Source organism: Trichosurus vulpecula, chromosome 3 (assembly GCF_011100635.1).
Source record: "Trichosurus vulpecula isolate mTriVul1 chromosome 3, mTriVul1.pri, whole genome shotgun sequence".
Taxonomy (NCBI): Eukaryota; Metazoa; Chordata; class Mammalia; order Diprotodontia; family Phalangeridae; genus Trichosurus; species Trichosurus vulpecula.
In genome coordinates, this window is record NC_050575.1 from 151,594,309 (window position 1) to 151,617,947 (window position 23,639).

Consider the following 23,639-nt stretch of genomic DNA (forward strand, 5'->3'; position numbering starts at 1 on the left):
AATAGGATGGAGAAAAAGACACAGATAGGAATCATAACTCTGAACGTGAATGGGATGAACACTCTCATAAAACAGAAGCAGATAGCAGAATGGATTAAAAACCATAATCCTACAATATGCTGTTTACAAGAAACACATTTGAAACAGGGGGATACACACAGGGTAAAGGTAAAAGGCTGGAGTAAAATATATTGTGCCTCAGCTAAAGTAAAAAAAGCAGGTGTAGCAATCCTAATCTCAGACAAAGCAAAAGTAAAGATAGATTTAATTAAAAGAGATAAGGAAGGACATTATATTCTGCTAAAAGACACCATAAACAATGAAGCAGTATCATTGTTTAACATATATGCACCAAGTGGTAAGGCATACAAATTCTTAGAGGAGAGGTTAAGGGAGTTACAGGAAGAAATAGACAGCAAAACTATAATATTGGGAGACCTCAACCTCCCCCTTTCTGAATTTGATAAATCTAACCTCAAAATAAATAAGAAAGAAGTTAAGGAGGTAAACAGAATTTTAGAAAAGGCAGGTATGATAGACCTCTGGAGAAAACTGAATGGGGATAAAAAGGAATACACATTCTTCTCAGCGGTACATGGCACATACTCAAAAATTGACCATGTACTGGAGCATAAAAATCTCACAATCCAATGCAGAAAGGCAGAAGTAGTCAAAGCACATTTTTCAGATCATGATGCAATAAGAATTATTTGTAACAAAGAACCATGGAAAAATAAGCTAAAAATTAATTGGAAACTAAATAACCTAATTCTAAAGAATGAGTGGGCCAAAGAACAAACCAGAGAAACAATTAATAACTTCATTCAAGAGAATGACAATAATGAAACAACATACCAAAACTTATGGGATGCAGCAAAAGCAGTTCTTAGGGGAAGTTTTATATCCCTAAATGCTTACATGAATAAAATAGGGAAAAAGGAGATCAATGATCTGGGCATACAGCTGAAAAAGCTAGAAAAAGAACAAATTGAAAACTCCCAATTAAATACCAAATTAGAAATACTGAAAATCAAAGGAGAGATTAATAAAATTGAAACCAAGAAAACTATTGAATTAATAAATAAAACAAAGAGCTGGTTTTATGAAAAAACCAATAAAATTGATAAACCTTCGGTCAATTTGATTAAAGAAAAGAAAGAAGAAAATCAAATTACTAGTATCAAAAATGAAAAGGGTGAGTTCACCTCTAATGAAGAGGAAATCTCCAGGGCCAGATGGTTTTACATGTGAATTCTATGAAACATTTAAAGAACAACTAATTCCAATACTTTGTAGACTATTTGGGAAAATAGGTGAAGGAGTCCTACCAAATTCTTTTTATGACACAAATATGGTACTAATACCCAAACCAGGCAGAGTTAAAACAGAGAAAGAAAATTATAGACCAATTTCCCTAATGAATATTGATGCAAAAATTCTAAATAAAATATTAGCAAAAAGATTGCAGCAACTCATCACAAGAATAATACACTATGACCAGGTAGGATTTATTCCAGGAATGCAAGGCTGGTTCAATATTAGGAAAACTATTAGCATAATTGACCTTATCAACAACAAAACTAGCAGAAACCATATGATCATCTCAATAGACGCAGAAAAAGCCTTTGACAAAATACAACACCCATTCCTATTAAAAACACTAGAAAGCATAGGAATAAATGGAACCTTCCTTAAAATTATAAATAGCATCTACCTAAAACCATCAACAAGCATTATTTGTAATGGGGATAAGCTAGATGCATTCCCTATCAGATCAGGGGTAAAACAAGGATGTCCATTATCACCCCTACTATTCAATTTGGTACTAGAAACGTTAGCTGTAGCAATAAGAGAAGAAAAAGAAATTGAAGGAATTAGAATAGGAAAAGAAGAAACTAAATTATCACTTTTTGCAGATGATATGATGATTTATTTAGAGAATCCTAGAGAATCAAGTAAAAAACTACTTGAAATAATAAACAACTTTAGCAAAGTTGCAGGATATAAAATAAACCCACATAAATCCTCAGCATTCCTATACATTACCGACAAAGCCCAACAGCAAGAGATAGAAAGAGAAATTCCATTCAAAATTACTGTAGATGCTATAAAATATTTGGGAGTCTATTTGCCAAGACAAACCCAGGGCCTATATGAACATAACTATGAAACCCTTTTCACGCAAATAAAGTCAGATTTAAATAAATGGAAAAATATCAGTTGCTCACGGTTAGGCCGAGCTAATATAATAAAAATGACAATTTTATCTAAATTAATCTATCTATTCAATGCCATACCAATTGAACTACCACAAAATTATTTTACTGAGCTGGACAAAATAATAACAAAATTCATCTGGAAAAACAAGAGGTCTAGAATATCTAGGGTATTAATGAAAAGAAATGCTAGAGAAGGTAGCCTAGTCATACCAGATATTAAACTGTACTATAGAGCAGCAGTCATCAAAACTACCTGGTACTGGTTAAGAAACAGGGGTGAGGATCAGTGGAATAGGGTAGGAATACAAGATGGAGAAGTCAACAACTATAGCAATCTACTCTCTGATAAACCCAAAGAGGCCACCTTCTGGGCTAATAGCTCACTATTTCACAAAAACTGTTGGGAAAATTGGAAAATGGTAGGACAGAAACTGGGCATAGACCAATATCTTACACCATATACCAAAATAAAGTCAAAATGGGTTCATGATTTAGGAGTAAAGGCTGATACTATAAGTAATTTGGGAGAGCAAGGAATAGTTTACTTATCAGATTTATGGAAAAGAAAAGAATTCATGACCCAACAAGAGATAGAGAGCATTACAAAATGCAAAATGGATAATTTTGATTATGTTAAATTGAAAGGTTTTTGTACAAAAAAAGCCAATGCAACAAAAATTAGGAGGGAAGCAGAAAATTGGGAGAAAATCTTTACAACTAGTATCTCTGATAAAGGCCTCATTTCTAAAATATACAGGGAACTGAGCCAAATATATAGGAATACAAGTCATTCCCCAATTGAGAAATGGTCAAAGGATATGAACAGGCAGTTTTCAGAGGAAGAAATTAAAGCTATCTATAGGCATATGAAAAAATCCTCTAAATCACTACTGATTAGAGAAATGCAAATCAAAACAACTCTTAGATACCACATCTCTCCTGTCAGATTGGCTAAAATAACAAAACAGGAAAATGATAAATGCTGGAGAGGATGTGAGAAAATTGGAACATTGTTACATTGCTGGTGGAGTTGTGAGATGATCCAGCCATTTTGGAGAGCAATTTGGAACTATGCCCAAAGGGCCATAAAAATGTTCATACCCTTTGACCCAGCAATACCACTTCTAGGGTTGTATCCCAAAGAAATCACACAAGCGGGAAAAGGAACCATATGTACAAGGATATTTATAGCGGCTCTTTTTGTGGTAGCCAAGAATTGGAAATCAAAGGGATGCCCATCAATTGCGGAATGTCTGAACAAGCTGTGGTATATGAAGGTAATGGAATACTATTGTGCCATAAGAAACGGGGATGATACAGACTTCATAACAACCTGGAAAAACCTACACAACATAATGCTGAGTGAGCAGAGCAGAGCCAGGAGAACATTGTACACAACCACAGATATATAGATTCCATGAGGACAAACCCTGACAGACTTCGCTCTTCTCAGCAACACAAGGTGCAAGGACAACTCCAAATGACTCACAATGGAGAATGCTATCTACATCCAGAGAAAGAACTATGAAGTTTGAATGCAGATTGAAGCACACTTCATGCTCGCCTTTTTCTCTTCTCTTTTGTTTTTGGGTTTTTTGTTTTTTTTTTGGTTCTGTTTCTTCTTTCTCATGATTCATTCCATTGGTCATAATTCTTCTCCGCAACTTGACTAGTGTATAAATTAATTCAATACGAAATTATATGTGGTAGAACCATCTGCTGTAAACAAAAAAAAAAAAAAAAAAAAAAAAAAAAAAATAATGAATGGAAAAAAAAAAAAGAAAACTTTTGGCTCTCCAAACTTCCTCCACGAAGAAAGAAAGAACTTTGCCTCAGAACAGAAGAAATAAACATGGAGTAAAGTAGTTGTCCTCCTAAGACAGTTTGAGAAGGCCCCAGGAAAGACCCAACTTTTAGGAGTGGAGGTTCAGCCTCAGTGAAGTGCAGTCACCCCCAGGCCGATTGTAGAATCAACAAACAACAAGCCTTGGGGACAGCTGAGCAGCCTAGGCCTTAGAAACTTTCACTTTGCCAACAGTGTCGGGGTCTGCTCGGTGAGTAGGCGAATACTGGAGGAAATTCCACTGTTGAGGGATGCCCTGTTGGCTGTGGGCACTTGCAGGAGAGCAGAGTCATGTTTCAGTTCCAGGGCAGAGAGGATGGCTGTAGTTTGCAGCCACTGGAAGGACAGTAAGGAGCAAGATTATTTGTGAGCCAGTGTAGTTGGGGGCCCTAGCCATGGCTTAAGACAGAGGAGGAGAGCCCAAGATTGGGCCTTGAGTTGGACCTCAGAAAATGATAGTAAGAAAGACCTGAGACTTGGGGCATCATCATTCACCACCCCTCAGGACTACAACTTGATTACACTAATTGCTGCTAAAAACAAAACAAACAAATAAATAAAAATGAGTAAGCAAAAGTGAAAGAACCTGAGCATACATAGTTACTATGGAGATAAAGAAGATCTGAGTTGATATTCAAAGGAAGATAATAGGGCAAAAACAGCTACTCCTTTTTCAATGAGAAACATCAAATGGTCCCCTAGCAAAAAAGAATTTTTGGAAGAACTCAAAAAAGGACTTTAAACATCAAATAAAAGAGACTGAGGAATAATTAGAAAAAAATGAGGGCAATCCAAGAAAATCAAGAAAATTATGAAAAGAAAGTCAACCAACTTGAGAGGGAGAATCAAAAGCTTAAGGAAGAAAATAATTTCTTGAAAACTAGAACTGGGCATTGGGAAGTTAATGACATTCTAAAGCACCAAGAAATCACAAAACAAAATCAAAAGAATGAAAAAATAAAAGAGAAAGTGAAATATTTCATCAGGAAAACAACTGATCTGGAGAACAAATCGAAGAAAAATAACATAAGAGTAGTCTGACTACCTGAAAAATATGATAAAAAAAATCGATACAATATTACACGAAATTATCAAGTAAAATTGCCCTGAAGTTCTAGAACAAGAAGGCAAAGCAGAAATAGAAGAAAAATCCACTGATCACCACCTGAAAGAGATACCAGGAGGAAAATTAACAGGAATATCATAGCCAAGTTTCAAAGCTCCCAGGCTAAGAAGAAAATATTGGAAACAATATTTTACATTTTAAAACATTTAAAAACAATTTGAATATCACAGAGCTACAATAAGGATTACACAAGACCTAGCAGCTACTAAGTTGACAGACTGTAGATCTTAGAATACTATATTCCACAAAGCAAAAGAGCTGAGATTACGACCAAGAGGAATTTATCCAGCAAAGTTAAGCATAATCTGAAATGAAAAAAAATGGACATTTGAAAAACTGAAAGATTTTCAGGTTTTTGTGACAAAACCCCAAAACTTAAGGGAAAATTTGACATATAACATCCAGGAGAAATATGAGGTAAACAGTAAAAGACCAATTTATAAGGGACTCAATAAGGTCAAATTATTTACTTTGTATATGTGAAAATATTTAGCAGTACTCTTATGATTATCATCACTTTTTGGGTAGTTTGAAAGAAAGGCTTGGGCTGAGCTATTATGGGGTGATTCTAAAAAAATAAGACTGTAGGGAGAGATAAAAAGGAATAATTACCTCATACAAATGAGAGATAAAAGGAAAAACTGATAAAGAAGAAGCTCAGCTGGGGGGAGGGCAGGTAGTGCTAAAAATCTTACTCTTATCAAGAATGGGTTAAAGAGAGAACTATATATATGTGTGTATGTATGTATGTATAAAAGTCTTCTAAATTTAGACAGAAACAAGAAGGCAAGGTGATAGGGTAGGGGGAGAAGATGAGGGAGAGACTTTTAGAGGGGTGAGTAGGTTAAGAAATAGGAGGGCAAAGTAGTGGGTAGAAGTAAAGCAGAAGAATGAGGAGAAATAGAGTAAATAGGGTGAGGATAGTGAGGAAAAATAAGAAGGAGGAAAATACACAATAAGTAATTGTAGCTTAGAATGTGAATGGGATGTATTTACCCATAAAACAGAAATGGATAACAGATTGAAAATATGAATTCAACAATACGTTGCTTTCAGGAAACATTATACAAATGAGAGATATACACAAAGATAAAACAAAGGGCAGGAGCAGAATTTAGCATGTAAAAAAAGCAGGGATAGTAGTCCTGATCCTAGACAAAGTTAAAGTTAAAATAGATTTAATCAAAAGTGAAAAATAGAGAAACTATATATGATAGCAATATTATTCAATATAGTTTTAGACCATTTAAAATACCTAGACAGTATAAAATATATGAGCATATACCTGCCAAAACAGACACAGGAACTATAAGAACATAAATATAAAACAATTTTATACAAACTCAGATCTAAATAACTGAAGTAGTGTTTATTGTTCATGGATAGGTAAAGGCAATATAATTTTTAAAATGACAATTTTACCTAACTAATCTATTTATTCAATGTTATCCCAATTAAATTACTAAAAAAATTATTTTACTGAGTTAGAAAAAGTAATAACAAAGTTCATTTGGAAGAGTAAAAAGGTCAGGAACTTCAAAGAAACCAGGAAAAAAGATGTAAAGGAAGTAGATTCAGCAGTATCAGACTTTAAACTATATTATAATGAAGAGCATTGCTAAAGTGTAAAAAGGATAATTTTGATTATTTTAAATTAAAATTTTCTTGTATAAATAAAACCTATGTAGCCAAGAATAGGAGGAATGCAGAAGATTGGGGGAAAAAACTGTCACAGACAATCTCTCATATAAGATGTGATTGGGTTTGAATATTGCTGTGGTGTCAGAAATGATGAACTGATAGATTTAGAAAAACATGGAAAGACTTGGACTTATGAAGGAAGATGCTATCCACTTTCAGAGAAACAGATGACAGGTAGAAATAAGCATAATATAGTCTTATATGTGTATGAGTGTATATATGTGTATGTTTATCTCTATTTGTATGTATGTATGTATGTACACACATATGTGTATAAGTATGTGTATACATATGTATATATATCCACATGTAATTATAGCCTTCTTTAGTGGGGGAGTTAGGTGAGGAGAAAAAAAAAGTAAAAAATGTGCAGCAGAGAACAAAAGAAAACCAACAAGGAAGCAAAGAAAAGCTGGGCAGCTTTGAGAACAATATATAGTATTTATTATATATGTTTTCTTGAAATGGAAATTTATTGTTTTATATCGAATCTTCTTCTATGGTCTGATGTATGTATGGCAATTTTTTTCCTTTTCTCATTTTGTATTTAAGTTTAAAATAAAAAAAAATTACATGCTGCACAACTTGTACGGTAACTACAGTGTTTTTTGCTGAATAATGATCTCTGAATCTGGTTTATACTGGTTCAGCTTAAAGGATGCTACTATATTTTGTGTTTAATTAAACATAATTCTGTCCTACCTATTAAAATAATGAGTCTACATTAAACTAGCAGAAGAAGTTCTATAAACATATATAGTGTTGAGGAGATGTATATCATTCAGGCATAAAAACTGCTTAATGTAAATGGCTGTAGGAGATGACATTGCACATGCTCTCCTCACACTGTTTCTGAGTCCACTTCGGACTGTTTAGACACCGAATGAAATGAGATTTTAGGGTGGCAGTACCAAGAGGCAGCAGAGAGAAATAACATGTGACTTTCTCTGAAATTTAACAAGGAAAAATCCTGGACCACTTTGATGAAAAAATTGTATGTTAAAAAAACATAATTATTCTTTAAGGCAAGTTCCTTCACAAAAAATTTTAGTGTTCTTGAAGCTTAATTAAATCAAAAGTCTTCATTCCGAACTTTAAAAAGTAAAATGTAGCATATCATTGAGATGACTAAAGATAGAACAAATATGTAATCCCATGGGACTAAGTAAGATAGCATACTTTAGAATTTTCTTATAAAATGAAAAGTATTTTTAGATAACAAATGAAATACTCAGAAAGGCAATTATCTTTTGTAGGTTCCCCTAAACTCTATGAAGGATCTATGGTTTCATTTGGTTAGGTTATTCCAGTGACTGAGACACACTGACTATTCAGACTGGCACTCAAGGCCCATTCAAAATCTTATCACAATATACTTTTAATCTTCTATTTTGAAGTTTCAATCAATCAAAAATAAGCATTTATTTTGTGTTTTTTGTGTGTCAGGCACCAGGTCAAGCTCTGGAGACACAAAGTAAAGCAAAAATAATCACAATCCTCAAAGAGCTTATATTCTAATGGGGGAGACAACATAGAAATAATTAGGTACATAAAAAACAGAAACAATAGATGGAGGACTGCAAAGTACTTTTTCCATACATTATCTCTTTTGAACCTCACAACAACCTTGTGATTTAGGTACTATAGGTGTTATTTCCCCCATTTAGCAGGGCAGAAAACCAAGGCTCAAGAAAGGTTAACTGACTTGCTTGTGATCACAAAGTTAGGAAGCGTCAGGGTCAGTGTTTGAGTCTTCAGTACTCCCAGTCTGCTACGCTGCTTCCCAAGGATTCTCTCAGGATAGTAAAGGGCTTTTAGTTCCTGGCATATGAGGATCACTGTTCCAGTAATCTGGTCTAATTCACAGTCCTCCCAAAAAAGTGCATTTCCACCTTGGATCTTTGTTTGCTCTATTCTACTACATTATATAACCTTTAATGTCCCACTTAAGTCAGACGTTTTCTATGAAGCACTTCATAACTAATTCAGAGTCTGGTAATCTCTGCCTCTTCTGAACTCACAAAGCTTAACTGTTTGTGCATTTGACAATTATATATTATTGTCCTTTAGTCTTTCAGTTGTGTCCAGCTCTATGGAACATGGGGTTTTCTTGGCAAAGATACTGGAGAGGTTTGCCTTTTCCTTTTCCAGTGTGTCGCCATTTTACAGATGAAGAACTGGGGCATGACTTGTCCAGACACTAATAAGTGTCTGAGGCTGCATTTGAACTCAGATCTTCCTGGCTCCGAGCCTGCTCTATCCACTGTACCACTCAGGTGCCAGGATTATATATTACTTACTGCTATTTCATGCATTTTTGACCTATATTGTTATTTCATTTTAATATTTGCATATGGGTCATATCTTATTTCTCTTACTAGACTAGAAAGCTCCATATGTAGATAGGGAACACATTTTATAATTTTTGTATTCCTGGTAGGTCTAATACAAAATTAGTATGGGAAAATGTTTTGAAAATTAAAAAATGCTTTATATAGAAGTATAGTTATTATATCCAAGTTTCTTTTATGTATATTAGAGCTATATTCTAACATCTATGTCACTGTCCTCTTGTACTTTATGAGATATATCCCTAATCTTCTGGGGTCACTATCATGTTTTTCCAGAAAATGTCCTTTGGTGCCTAGGATGAGAGAAAGATAGTAAGACAATTTCTTTAAAAAGTATTGTGGGTGGCAGAGCCAAGATAGTGGCTGGAAAGCAGGGATTTGCTTAAGCTCTCCCATAGGTCCCTCTAAACACCTATAAAAATGGCTCTGAACAAATTCTAGAGTTGCAGAACCCACAGGATAACAGAGGGAAGCAGGGCTCCAGCTCAGGAAAGCCAGGATTGTTGCAGGGAAGGGTCTATCGCGTGGGGGCTGGCAGTGGAGCAGAGTATAGCCCAGCGCGGGCTGCGCCAGGGCCAACCAGAACAGGAGCTGGGTGGTACAGGTGGTAGGGCCCTGAATCACTGAGCTGTGACAGTTACCAGATTTTTCAACCCACAAACGCCAAAGAAAACAAAGAAGGTTAGTGGGAAATACCACGGGAATAGAGTGAAAAGAGTGCGCAGTTGGCTCCAGCCCCAGAGGTGCAGAAGTGGTGCAGCTCTGGGGCTCCTTCCAGAGCCCCAGCTGCAGGTGCTTCCAGCCCCAGGCTCACCAGGTGGGATGAATTAAGCAGTGGATCAGAGCAGGACTGCAGAGCCTGCTTGGATCTGAGTCACGGTCTGGGTTGGTGGTTCTTGGGGGAGGAGAAGCGCTGGTGTGGCAGAGCTTGCTGCGTAGAAGTAGCTCTGAAAATAGCAGCACAGACCCTCAAGCTTGGGACAAAGTACTCTCTACTCTACAAGCAGTCATATGCTGACAAAAAGCTCAAGGGTCAAGTAGCTGGCTGGGAACATGAACAGGCAGCGAAAACGGACCCAGATTCAGACTCAGACTTTGGAATTTTTTTTGGTGACAAAGAAGATCAAAACATACAGCCAGAAGAATTCAACAAAGTCAAAGAGCCTACATCAAAAGCCTCCAAGAAAAACATGAACTGGTCTCAGGCCATGGAAGAGCTCAAAAAGGATTTGGAAAAGCAAGTAAGAGAAGCAGAGGAAAAATTGGGAAGAGAAATGAGAATGATATGAGAAAATCATGAAAAACAAGTAAATGACTTGCTAAAGGGCACCCAAAAAATACTGAAGAAAATAACACCTTAAAAACAGACTAACTCGGGGCAGCTAGGTGGCGCAGCGAGTAGAGCACCAGCCCTGGAGTCAGGAGGACCTGAGTTCAAATCCTGCCTCAGACACTTGACACACTTACCAGCTGTGTGACCTTGGGCAAGTCACTTAACCCCAATTGCCCTGCCTTCTTCCCTCCAAAAAGAAAAATAAATGTGAAAAAAATAAAAAAATTTAAAAAATAGACTAACTCGAATGGCAAAAGAGCTCCAAAAAGCCAATGAAGAGAAGAATGCCTTGAAAGGCAGAATTAGCCAAATGGAAAAGGAGGTCCAAAAGACCACTGAAGAAAATACTACCTTAAAAATTAGATTGCAGCAAGTGGAAGCTAGTGACTTTATGAGAAATCAAGACAAAACAGAACCAAAGGAATGAAAAAATGGAAGACAATGTGAAATATCTCATTGGAAAAACCACTGACCTGGAAAATAGATCCAGGAGAGATAATTTAAAAATTATTGGACTACCTGAAAGCCAAGATCAAAAAAAGAGCCTAGATGCCATCTTTCAAGAAATTAAGGAGAATTGCCCTGATATTCTAGAGCCAGAGGGTAAAATAAAAAATTGAAAGAATCTACTGATCACTTCTTGAAAAAGATCACCAAAAGAAAACTCCTAGGAATATTGTCACCAAATTCCAGAATTTCCAGGTCAAGGATAAATACTGCAAGTAGCAAGAAATAAACAATTTGAGTATTATGGAAACACAATCAGGATAACACAAGATCTAGCAGGTTCGCCATTAAGGGATCAAAGGGCTTAGAATATGATATTCCAGAGGTCAAAAGAGTTGGGATTGAAACCAAGAATCACCTACCCAGCAAAACTGAGTATAATGCTCCAAGGCAAAATATGGATTTTCAATAAAATAGAGGACTTTCAAGCTTTCTCAGTGAAAAGACTAGAGCTGAATAGAAAATCTGACTTTCAAACCTAAGAATCAAGAGAAGCATGAAAAGGTAAACAAGAAAGTGAAATCATAAGGGACTTATTAAAGTTGAACTATTTTGGTTACATTCCTACATGGAAAGATGATGTTTGAAATTCATAAGACCTTTCTCAGTATTAGGGTAGTTGAAGGGAATATACATATACATAGACAGAGGGCCCAGGATGAGTTGAATATGTAAGGATGATATCTAAAAAATAAAATTAAATTAAGGGATGAGAGAGGAATATATTGAGAGAGGGAGAAAGGGAGAGATAGAATGGGGTAAATTATCTCACATAAAAGTGGCAAGAAAAAGCAGTTCTGTTGGAAGGGAATAGGGGGCAGGTGAGGGGGAATGAGTGACTCTTGCTCTCATCGGATTTGACTTGAGGAGGGAATAACATACACACTCAATTGGGTATCTTACTCCCCATGAAAGTAGGGGAAGGGGATAAAAAAGTGGGGACGATAGAAGGGAGGGCAGATAGGGGGAAGAAGTAATCAAAAGCAAACACTTTTGAAAAGGGACTGGGTCAAAGGAGAAAACTAAATAAAGGGGGACAGGATAGGAGGGAGGGAAATATAGTTAGTCTTTTACAACATGACTATTTGTGGGAGTGTTTTGCATAATGATACATGTGTGGCCTATGTTGAATTGCTTGCCTTCTCAGGGAGAGTGGGTGGGGAGGGAAGAGGGGAGAGAATTTGGAACTCAAAGTTTTAAATGCAGATGCTCAAAAAAAAGTTGTTTTTGCATGCAACTGGGAAATAAGATATACAGGCAATGGCGCACAGAAATCTATCTTGCTGTAAAGGCAATCAGTGAATGGGAAGATCTTCCCTACCCATTTGAGTGAGCTTTGGGGGTGGGGTGCTCTCAGGGTCCAAGGGGGAGTTTCTAGGACTGGAATCAACGGTAGGCGCCTAAGTACTAGTCCACGTGATGACATGAAGCCTGTGGTAGGAGGAGCTTGCTGAACGTTGGAGCAGAGCTAAGAGGCAGTTGGAGAGGCAGCTGGTAAGGCAGTTGGTGAGAGCAGTTAAGAGCCGAAGGAGAGAGGAAGCAGTCAGCTAGCTGGAACACAGCTTGGAGATTGTGGCGGAAGGCGGCTACGGCAGCAGGCACTACAAAAAGCAGGAGTGATCGTTGTGAAGACTGGAGAGTGCTGAGCAGGGGCTTGAGGCCAGTGGGTGGTCTTCTTGCTGGAGGGCCCTGGCATTGGTGGGGGAAGCACCAGTATGGCTTGGCTTGCTGCCATAATGTTTTTCTGTGGCCTCCTGGTCACCATTGTGACATGGGCATATTGGTTTTGGAAGGTTCTTGCCAGGATGTCGATTTGGGGACAATGGTCCATGGGCCTGCTACTTTTGAGTTTCAATAAATGCTTTTACTCCTCTGCCTTCTACTTAGAGAATTCCTTATATCCTGCAATTGTGGACCATTCAGGCATATTCATGGTTATCTTTGAAGTCATGAATTCTGCCTTAATGATATACTTGCCCTGCAAGAAAATAAGGGGAAAGGGGATGTGGGGGAGGGGAAATGGGGTGATAGAAGGGAGGGCTGACTGCGGAATGGGGCAATCAGAATATATGCCATCTTGGAGTGTGGGGGAAGTTGGAAAGGGGGAGAAAATTTGTAACTCAAAATCTTGTGGAAATCAATGCTGAAAACTAAAAAATATCAAATAAAAATCATTAAAAAATTAAAAAACATAAAAGAAAAAAAAAGAAACAACAAGATGCTCTCAAAAAACCTAGGAAGACTTACATAAACCGATGCAAAGTGAAGTGAGCAGAACCAGGAGAACATTGTACATAGTTACAGGGACATTTTAAAGGTGATCAACTGTGTATGAGTTAGCTATTCTCAGCAACATAATGATCCAAGACAATTCTGAAGGACTCATGATGAAACATGCTACTAACCTCCAGAGAGAACTGATGGAATCTGAATGCAGATCAAAGCATACTTTATAAAAAATTTTTCTTTATTTTTCAGGGTGGGATGTTGGTCTGTGTTCTCTTTCACAACATAACTAATATGGAAATATGTTTTACATGTATAATCCATATCAAAATGCTTGCCTTCTCAAAAAGGGAGGAAGGGAATTAGGAATTCAAAAGTTACTTCTTAAAAAAGGTTAAAATTGTTTTTACATGTCATTTAGAAAAATAAAATAAAACCATTCTTTGAAAAGAAAAAAAAGTATTGTGTAGTACAAAAATTCATGGGAATAGGAGTAGGGAGATATGACTACTAGTCTTAACCAATTCACTGTATAATTCTGGGTAAGTCATTGAACTTCTAGGGACGTGAGATTATTCTTTTATAAAAAGAAGCAGCTAGATTAGATGATCTCCTAGTGTCTTTTCTGCTGCCAATTCTGTGCTTTTATGTACTTGGACTTGATTACTCACATATTTATAAAATTGATTAGACATCAACTTTTGGTGAAAAGCTTACTAAAATGTCAGGAATTCATAAAATTGACCTGAATATTAAAGATTAGACTAAAAATGTTAGATGAGAACCAGATTAGGCACCTTTTATAGTTATGGTGTGTGTGTGTGTGTGTGTGTGTGTGTGTGTGTCTGTCTGTCTGTCTGTGTGTGTGTGTGTGTGTGTGTGTGTGTGTCTGTAAGAAAGAAAGGGCGGAGGGAGGGAGGGAGGGAGAGAGAGAGAGAAAGAGAGAAAGTGGGAACATTTGTTTAGGTTTCTTAAAGAAGGGAAAGAAATGAACATAAAGTATAATACAGATAATTTTAATTATATGAAAGTGGAAAGCTTTTGTAAAACTGTTGATCCAGCAAAAATTTTTTATCAACTATTTTTGATAAGGGTCTGATCTCCAACATGCAGAATTAACACTAATATACAAGGTCAAGAGCTTTGATTCTAAGGTCTATGTAGTCAAAGGCTATAAACAAATAGTTGTCCAAAGAAATAACTATTACCAAGCATGCCAAAGATTGCTCCAAATCACTAATATAAGAGAAATGGAAATCGAAGCAATTCTGTGGCTTTACCTCATACCCAGGAAATTGGTCAAGGGTGACAAAAATGGGAACAGTTATTGTTGGAGGGGATAAAGAAAGACAGTCATACTATTGGTATTGAATGTGAATTGTTCCAGCAGTTCCAGAAAGTAATTTGGAATTATGCTTAGGAAGTGGCTAAAATGTCTGTAGTTTTGAGATAACCATCTCATTACTGGTTATATACCCCCAAGGAGGGAAGAGTAGGAGATCTATTTGGAAATGAAGGTGATATAAATACAAAAGACATCAATAAATTTTTAAATGCTTAAGTTTCAGCTTTACTACCTAGGGTAAATCTTTATATGGGAGAGATAACTGTTTCAATAAAACTGCTATAAAATGAAATTCCATAGACTTTTAGAGCTGGAAGAGATCTCAACACTGACCTACATTTTTCCATTGCCATTTTAAAATAGAAATTGTGTTCCAGTAGGGTTCAGGGACTGAGGAGAATCTTCTACTTAATTTAATATTAGAATTTCAATTTTTCAACATTGATAAAATGGTTAATTCAACATTAATTGAATTCTAAAACTGTAAGTCTTCAGGCTACACATGCAAAATTCATAGGAATTCATAAGCACTTAGAGCGAGAAGAGACCTTGGGGATCCAAGATGGTCATAAGTCCTCGTTTTATAGGTGAGGTAACAGCATCATTGAAGTAAAATAACTTGATTACATACCAGGCATGGAATCAGGAAGACTCATCGTCCTTAGTTCAAATTTGGCCTTAGAAACTTACTAGCTGTGTGACCCTAGGCAAGTCACTTAACCCTGTTTGCCTCAGTAAAATGAGCTGGAGAAGGAAATGGCAAACCACTCCAGCATCTTTGCCAAGAAAACCTCAGATGGGGTCATGGAGAGTTATACATGACTGAAACAACCGAATAACAACAACAAAACTTGATTAAGAAGATATGGACAATTAGTATTGGGGACCAAAACCTCAGTTTCCTGATTTCTAGTATGGTGCTCTTTCCGCTATGCCATGTTTGTTCATCAGCTCATTCTTAACGTTTTCTGAGTTTATTATACTATGTTATTATTTTACATTACTATTAAAATAAGCATGTGAGTAAAGAGTAAAGAAAAGTACTGGAATCCTTGCAAATGGAAAGTGAGACCTGATCATGAAATTACTTAATAGTAGATCTGTACTTCAAGAAAACAAATATGTAGAAACAGAAATTACGGTATGCATATTTGCATCACAAGATAACATCTTACATAATGAAAACAGTTCTTTTAGATGGCAAAATCCCTCAGGACATTCAAAACATGACTTTGTTTACACAATGTAGACTTGCTACTTTTCAGTAATATAACTACTAGAAAAAAAGGTATCATTACATAAGTAAGATTAACTAGTAATTTTAAAGATGTAATACTTCTGCAAAGACCAAATAACCACGAGGAGTTCACTAGTAGAAATATTTAAATATAATTCAGAGAAAAGCTACCAAAATTTAAAATGTTATATTATAATACAATAGTTATAGGAGTATTTTAAATATAAGTATAGCAATAAATTAATAAATGGGTTTCAAATAACAGAGAAGGGACAAAAATAGCTTCTTTCAAAGTAACTAAAATTACTGAACTCAGACACTCCTGACCCATTCTTTGCTGACATATTAAGCATTATTACATAATGAATTGACTACAAATTCTTGAACTAGAAAGTTAAATAAAATTTTGAGGATCCGTAAAATTCTGAAGGCATGCAAACTGATAAACAATAACACCAAATACAACCTATGTAATGAGGCTTTTACATATTTCTAATTATTACCAAATCACTAACCTGTTTAACTTTCTTGGACATGGGACTCGGAACAATACAGTCATCACTGTCAGTTACTGAATCAACAGCATCAGAATCCAGTCTTTCCTCTTGAACTGTTAAAAAAAAATGCTGATCATTAAATAAGGTTAAACCAATTACATTTTTTACAATGCAAAGCAAAGAGAAATCTAATTGCAGCACGGTGTGACAGTGACAAAATCTTTACTTCCTCTTAAAAAGAAAATCAGAAATTAATGAATTTTTAACTTTGTATTTTTAAAAGTAAGACAAGTTTTCAAATAAAGAAGTCATGATGTTCATAAGCCTGAAAATGTATGGTATTTTACTTGCAACTAAGAAGCAGTTTATGCGTTGGAGAAACAATGACTAAAATGTTCTCATAAATATTTAATTGCCTGTCAGCCAGAATATTCCATGGACTGTCCTATTTTAGAGGTCAATGTTACCTCTTTTGCACTAAAGCAACATTTCTACTGTGGAAATCAGTCGTAATTTGAGGGTAGGTAAAACCAAATCAAATTCCAATATTGATAAGAGTTTCAAAAAAGTTGTGAACAATTCTTTAAGAAACCAAAAATAAAAGGGTACAGAATCAGCATTAAAGAATCAAGAAGAGGTAAGGTGACAATAGGAATTAGGACAAGTTTAGGAACTGAAAAGAACAACCATCTATAACAAGCTGGCTTGTTCTATCGGAATAATCTAGGTATTCTTGGACCATGATGGTCATGTACTGTCATATTAATCACTTAGTAGCTCCTACGATTCTTAGCAGGGGACAGTGCATTGACAAACCAGAATTTCATAATAATCTACTTAACAGTCATTTTGTAGGGTAAGGGATTCAGACAAACCAGGAATTTGATACAAAATAAGTCATCACACAAGCACTTGTAATGCTATAAGAAATGATAAAATGTAGCTCAAGAGAAAGCAACTGGGAACATAGCCATCTTGGGCTAGTTACATTGCATATTTATATGAAATAGTTTTATGAACTACTAGAACTGACTTGCTGTCACTCAAAATTACTCATATGCGAAGTATGCTAAAAAATTTATGGTTGAATTGTCTAATCTCAGTGCCTTAACCATGGCAATATGGGAGAATATGAATAGATGTGGCCTTAAATCTAGGCATGAAACACATAGAACCCTAATATTAACTGACCTTATTGCAGTAATGACAATCTGGGTTTCTTATCCTATTTCAGTGGTAAAGATCTATACACTTCTACCCTTTTAGAGACCAGAAAAATTCCTGGCTGTGTCAAGAGACAAAAAACCCTAGCTTTTTAATACAAGGAAACAAACAAACAAAAAGCATTAAATGGAAGCACACTCAGAGAAATGGGTGTTACTGAACTGTTTGGATGACATTATGAAGAAATGCATATTTTTCTTATTATCTAAGACAAGCTTATAGATAACTTTTACTTGTAAATCCGTAAGTTAATATTCTTCAAAAATGTGATTCTTTCAAAATAAGATGTTTGCTACAAGTTAGTATAAAAGGCCACTCAATATCTTGAAAACTGTAATATTTTGTAATATTACAAAAATCTAGGTAAGAAATAATTTTTAACACTCAATTATACCACTTCCGGTTGAATCAACAAACCATTCAGTACATCTAGAATGAGCTCAACCCTATCATTTTTGTCCAGGAATAGCCAACTTCTAAGCTAACAAAGATGTTCAATGAGTAAGCACTAACATACCAAACAAAAGCAAAGTGTTCATACAAAACAGTGAAATTAAAGAATTTAACTAAAAATCTACCTTCTTCTCTTTCTAACTCCTCACTAATTTCTGTGTCTTCTTCAGAAGTACTTGAACTTCGGCCAGCAAGTTGACCCTCAGATAGGTGAGAGAAATCCTCATCTTTTCCTTGCTGCATTTCTTGAGCATTCTCATTTACATTCTCTACTGTCCCTTCCGGCAAAGCCTCAAAAATGGAAAGAAATACAAAGATATTTATGGTCACTTAGGTTATGTTTATAACATTCTTGTTTCAAACTCTTGAATTATAAAGCCATTTAAATTTAGACTGAAAAATATAGCTAATATATACATGATTTATGTGACCTTTGAGAAAATCAGTTGCTTAAATAATATAGACTGAAATGAAAAGTTCATTAATTATCAGCTTGCAAAAGTCTACTTGTTGGAATGAAAAATGCATTTAACATAAGGCTTTCATTCACATGTCTGTTTGGCACTTGTCATCAAAAATATAATTGTAGTAATTGTGAAATACTTAATGCTGTATATTTTTAGCTAATTTCCATTTCAAGTAAGACACACACATACATGTTTTATATACACTTAAAATTTTTAAACTCATGCATAAAGTAGCAAAAAGTTTTAAAAAATCTTTAAGATTTTTAAATAAGTGCCTATTTGCAATTTTCTAAATGGGAAGACTACACAGGACAGCCAATATATAATTGTACTTGAACATTCATTCTACCTAACTTCCTCCATTCATCTATTCCTTTATTTGTCAGTGATTAATAGAATACCAGGGGTGCTAGATGGTGCTGAGCCTGGAGTCAGGAAGACTCATCTTCCTGAGTTCAAATCTGGCCTCAGACACTTACTAGCTGCGTGACCCCGGGCAAGTCATTTAACCCTGTTTGTCTCAGTTTCCCATCTGTAAAAATGAGCTGAAAAAGGAAATAGCAAACCACTCCAGTATCTTTGCCAAGAAAACCCCAAATCGGGGTTTTGAAGGAAGAGTTGGACATTACTGAAATGAGAGAACAATAAAATTTTGTAGAAATACAACTCACAAGTTACTGTCTACAAAAATTATTTTGAGAAAGTAGAATTGTTGATTATAATAGAAATCTTACCTCTGGAATATCTGGCATGGATGGAGCCTTAGCTTGTAACTTCTTTGTAACTTTCATTTCTGGGGAAGCTTTTTGTATATCTTCATTCGAGACAGACATCTATGGAGTAAAGGATAATGGGTTTTAGAGTGGGAAGGGACTTCTTGGGGATGTTGTTGAGGGGATTCCCTTTCAGTTATAGGTGAGACTATATAACATCTTTTAGTTCTCAGTGATTCCTTGTTTTTTCCACATATAAAATTAACTTCTATAGAGTTTAAAGCATATTTATATCTATATTTATATATCTAGCTATTTATCAACACACACATATTCACATTGTTTGTGAGAAATAGCTCTGTGAAATTTATGTAGATCATTGGATATCAGATTTGGGTTCTATCAAAAATTAAAAGCTCTTGTGGCAGTTAGGTGGTGCAGTGAGTAGAGTACCGGCCCTGGAGTCAGGAGGACCTGAGTTCAAATCCAGCCTCAGATACCTGACACACTTACTAGCTGTGTGACCTTGGGCAAGTCACTTAACCCCAATTGCCCTGCCTTCCCCCCCTCAAAAAAAATTAAAAACTGTGTAAATTAGGTCCTATCATTTAAATTAGCTTGGTCTCAGTTTCCTCCCCTGCAAAATGAAGGGTTCAGACTAGATGATCTCTAACTTAATTTCTAGGTTAACATTCTATGATAAACCAACATGGATGTAGCACCAACACTAAAATATAGTTATTTAGTTTCTATATTTTAATGAAGGAATATAAAATTAAGATTAGGAAAAAAGGAATTTTTATTAAAGTTTAATTCTTTCATATTATATATTATTTTAGTCATTGTAGCCATCAGAAGAGGCACATATTCCCTGTGGTTGGCACCATCATTTAACTGCAGATAATGTAGCTTAATCACATATTCTTCCTGTGTATATGAATACCCCTCAGTTCTCTCCCTGGCCATTACTCCTGGACTAGCCACTTTCTCTTCTTTTCCCCATCTTGACCCCTCAGTAATTCAGTCCAACTCTACACTGTGCTCTTCTCTTGAATTCCTAGTCCCCTTATCATATAGACAATTGTGTTCAATTGTGTTATCCCAAGCCTCAGCCTTAGATCATTTCCACCATCTTCTGCCTTTACTCCTCTATGCATGCTGAGGAATGAAGGTGGAGAAAATCACTGAACCATTCTGACTGGGTCCACTACAGATTTATGTTACACAACCTCAACTGGACCCTCACTGCTGCTAGACAATCCTACTTTCCCTCCCTTATTGGCTCTTCTAAATCTTTTTATCCTTCCTCAAGCCCCCCATGGTTCCCCTTACCCCACCCTCTCAGTTAAGAACGCTGCCTTACATTTTACAGAAAACACTGAGATCACTCACTGTGAACTCCTTTCTTCTTTTAGATGCCTTCTGCTACTATCTCCCCCTTCTCTCCAGCCTCACATGAAGAGGTGGTTTTACCTTTGCAATATCTCTTGACTATGTCCTCATCTCTCCTCAGACACTGCCACCACTCTGGTGCAGACCCTCATCCCCTCACACCTAGACTATTGCGATAGCCAGCTTGGAGGGAGGGGGGACTCTGCCTGCCTCACGTCTCTCTCCACTCCAAACCATCCTCTCTATTCAGCCACTGAAGTGATTTTCCTAAAGCACAGGTCTGATCATGTCACTCTGCTACTCGATAAACTCCAATGGCTCCCTACTGCTTCCAGGAGTGAACACAAAATGATTTGTTTGGCATTCAAAGCTCTTCATAACCTAGCCCCACCTCTGGCATTTCCAGTTTTCTTATGCTTCATCCCTCCACATGTACTCTTAGATCTAGTGACAGTGGCCTCCCCTGGTTACTACAGAATGAGACACTTCGTCTCTAGGCTCTAGGCATTTTCTTTGGCTGTTTCCCAACCCTGGAATGCTCTCCTTCCTCATCTCTACCTACTGGCTTTCATGGCTTCCTTTAAGTCCCCATTAAAATCCCATCATCTACAGGAAGCCCTCCCCAACCTCTCTTAATTCTAGTGCTTTCCTTCTTCAAATTATTTCCTATTTTTCTTGTATATAGCTTGTTTGTATATATTTGTTTGCTTGTTGTTTCCTCTATTAGATTGTCAGCTCCTTGACGGCAGGGACTGTCTTTTGCCTCTTTTTCTATCCCCAGAGCTTAGCGCAGTACCTGGCACACAGAAGGCACTTACATGTTTATTGAGTGACTATTGACTAACTGACTCAATATAAATTTCATCTTTCAATGAAATCCAACTTCAACACCTTAATATAAATTAGAGATGACTCTGGGTTGTTAAAGCTTATGCCACCAGAATACAGACTCTATCAGGTCTTAAGGAGGAAAGGTCTTAAGTGTGGACCATGCTACAGAACAACTTAGCAACATTCAAAAAAGCTTATAACCAGAATACTAGCCACTAGGTAAAAGATTTCTTTGGTGACAATAATGCATGTCAACTGTATACTAGGTTGTGGAAAAGCTGTGATCTGTATCAATGGAGGAAGAACACACTTGAAGTCGCATATCCTTTGAAGTATATATAAGACTGATATTTTAAAAACTGAATTAAAAACTGAAAAACCTCTTATACAAGCGAATATGGCACCTAGCGTTCTTCTAAATCATATAACATTATACAGATAAAGAATTCCTTTGAAAGGATTCTTATATACATTATTCTGGTTTCTTGTTACTTACAGAATCCTGGTGTGGAGTGAAGTCCACAAAGGACACTTTCTTGTCTGTTGGGATTGTACGCTGTCTTGGTTTAGGTATTGGAGCCTGTGATAAACCAACGTATATTAAGCTAAGAGCAATGAATATAAATTATATATAAAATAATGCTTCAAAGTGTTCTAAATTTTAAAGCAAGTTTTAAAAGTCAGTTACTTACTACAACTGGTGTGGTAACAGAGGATGTTCTGTGCAACATTTCATCAGCTTCTGATTCTTCTTTTTTAATAACATTCATTAGGTCCTCAGATGCTGCTGATGTAGTTGGAAGAAGGTAAGTAAATTTCCACTTCAATACAACTTCAATGGTTCCTGTATGATGTTTCTTATGATCTGTTAACTCAAATATTCCTGTCAAATTACAAAATTAGTTTAATTTTTGTATGTACTCTTGATAGCCTGAAACTTTAATAATGCAAAAATTAAAGGGCTCTTTAAAATTTTTTTTTCCAGTTCTCTTGGAGCATGACTTCAGCTTCCAACACAAATCACTTAGAGTAAATTAAAGACAAAAGAATCTGTAATGCATTCAGGCTTCACATAGATCCTTTTTTGAAGTTAAGGACTTTGAAAGAAAATGTCAATTCAAAGACATGGAAGTTAATTTATAAATATTTTAATTTGCTGAATTTATAGTCAAAGATAACCCCAGAAATGAGCTTTCTCCAAGATCTGCTGTCTCTTTACAAACTTTCTGCTCTATAGCCCTTCAAACACTTTTCTTTAAGAAAAACAAATGAAATGGCTATCAACTTTTAAAACAACTTGCACTGTCTGAGAAAATGTTAAAATATTTCCACAACAACAATAGTAGTAATGCTATTACAAATATCTATTTTCTCTAAGTTTTGCCCAATTCAGTTTTCAGGCTATAGAAGAGTAGTAGTATTAAAAAGAAATAAAGCCAAAATAACAACATACCAAACTTTTAAGTTTGGATATAAACATTAGTAAAATGCAACAGATTTTTAGAACTAGACAATTAGTGACTTAAGCAACTCATATTTAAGGCAGTTGTCATTCAAAAGTATTCTGAACCTATTGTTCAAATGTATGGATTGGAATTTTTTTTGAGAAATGATTTGAAATAAACAACATAGTTTTTTGTTTATTTCAAAAGGGAGTTATCCTTAGTATTGGGAAGGATAAACAGTCTTTCCTAGTCTAACTTTCAATAACAAAGGAGATGAATGACTTATTAGTTTAGAATTCTCAGATGACATAAAATATATCTTTTTGCACATTCATGGTGCTGTGTATAGAGTATTGGACATGGAGTCAGGAAGATCTGAGTTCAAAATCCAGCCTCAGACACTTGCTAGCCATGTGACCCTGGGCAAGTTATAATCCCTATCCTCATCTGCATAATGGGGACACTCTGGAAAAGGAAATGGCAAACTACACCAGTATCTTTGCCAAGAAAACCCCATGGACAAAATTCTACAGGGTCACATTTAAATACTCTCCCTGAGTCTCAGTCTCCTCCTTCCTTAAACAAGGGTTTTTTTTTTTAAAGTGCTTTCTTCATTCTATAATTCCAAGTAGTATGACACCATTTAAAAGGTTTGGCTTTTTAAGATTATATTCTTATGGGCAGAGCCAAGATGGCAGAGTAACAGGAGTCAATATAGCAACCTTCCCC

General features: G+C 35.9%; 1 protein-coding gene across 1 annotated transcript in view; it reads right to left on the reverse strand.

Annotated features, from left to right (window-relative positions):
- Positions 1-23,639, reverse strand: part of RPGRIP1L (RPGRIP1 like) — a 145,787-nt gene that overhangs the window by 42,471 nt on the left and 79,677 nt on the right. Inside the window, exons 19-23 of the mRNA XM_036750600.1 lie at positions 22,158-22,348; positions 21,962-22,045; positions 19,264-19,362; positions 18,188-18,353; positions 16,404-16,498 (exon numbers count right to left, since the gene is read on the reverse strand). Coding sequence (XP_036606495.1) covers positions 16,404-16,498; positions 18,188-18,353; positions 19,264-19,362; positions 21,962-22,045; positions 22,158-22,348 — 635 coding nt within the window. The remainder of the gene's footprint in view (positions 1-16,403; positions 16,499-18,187; positions 18,354-19,263; positions 19,363-21,961; positions 22,046-22,157; positions 22,349-23,639) is intronic.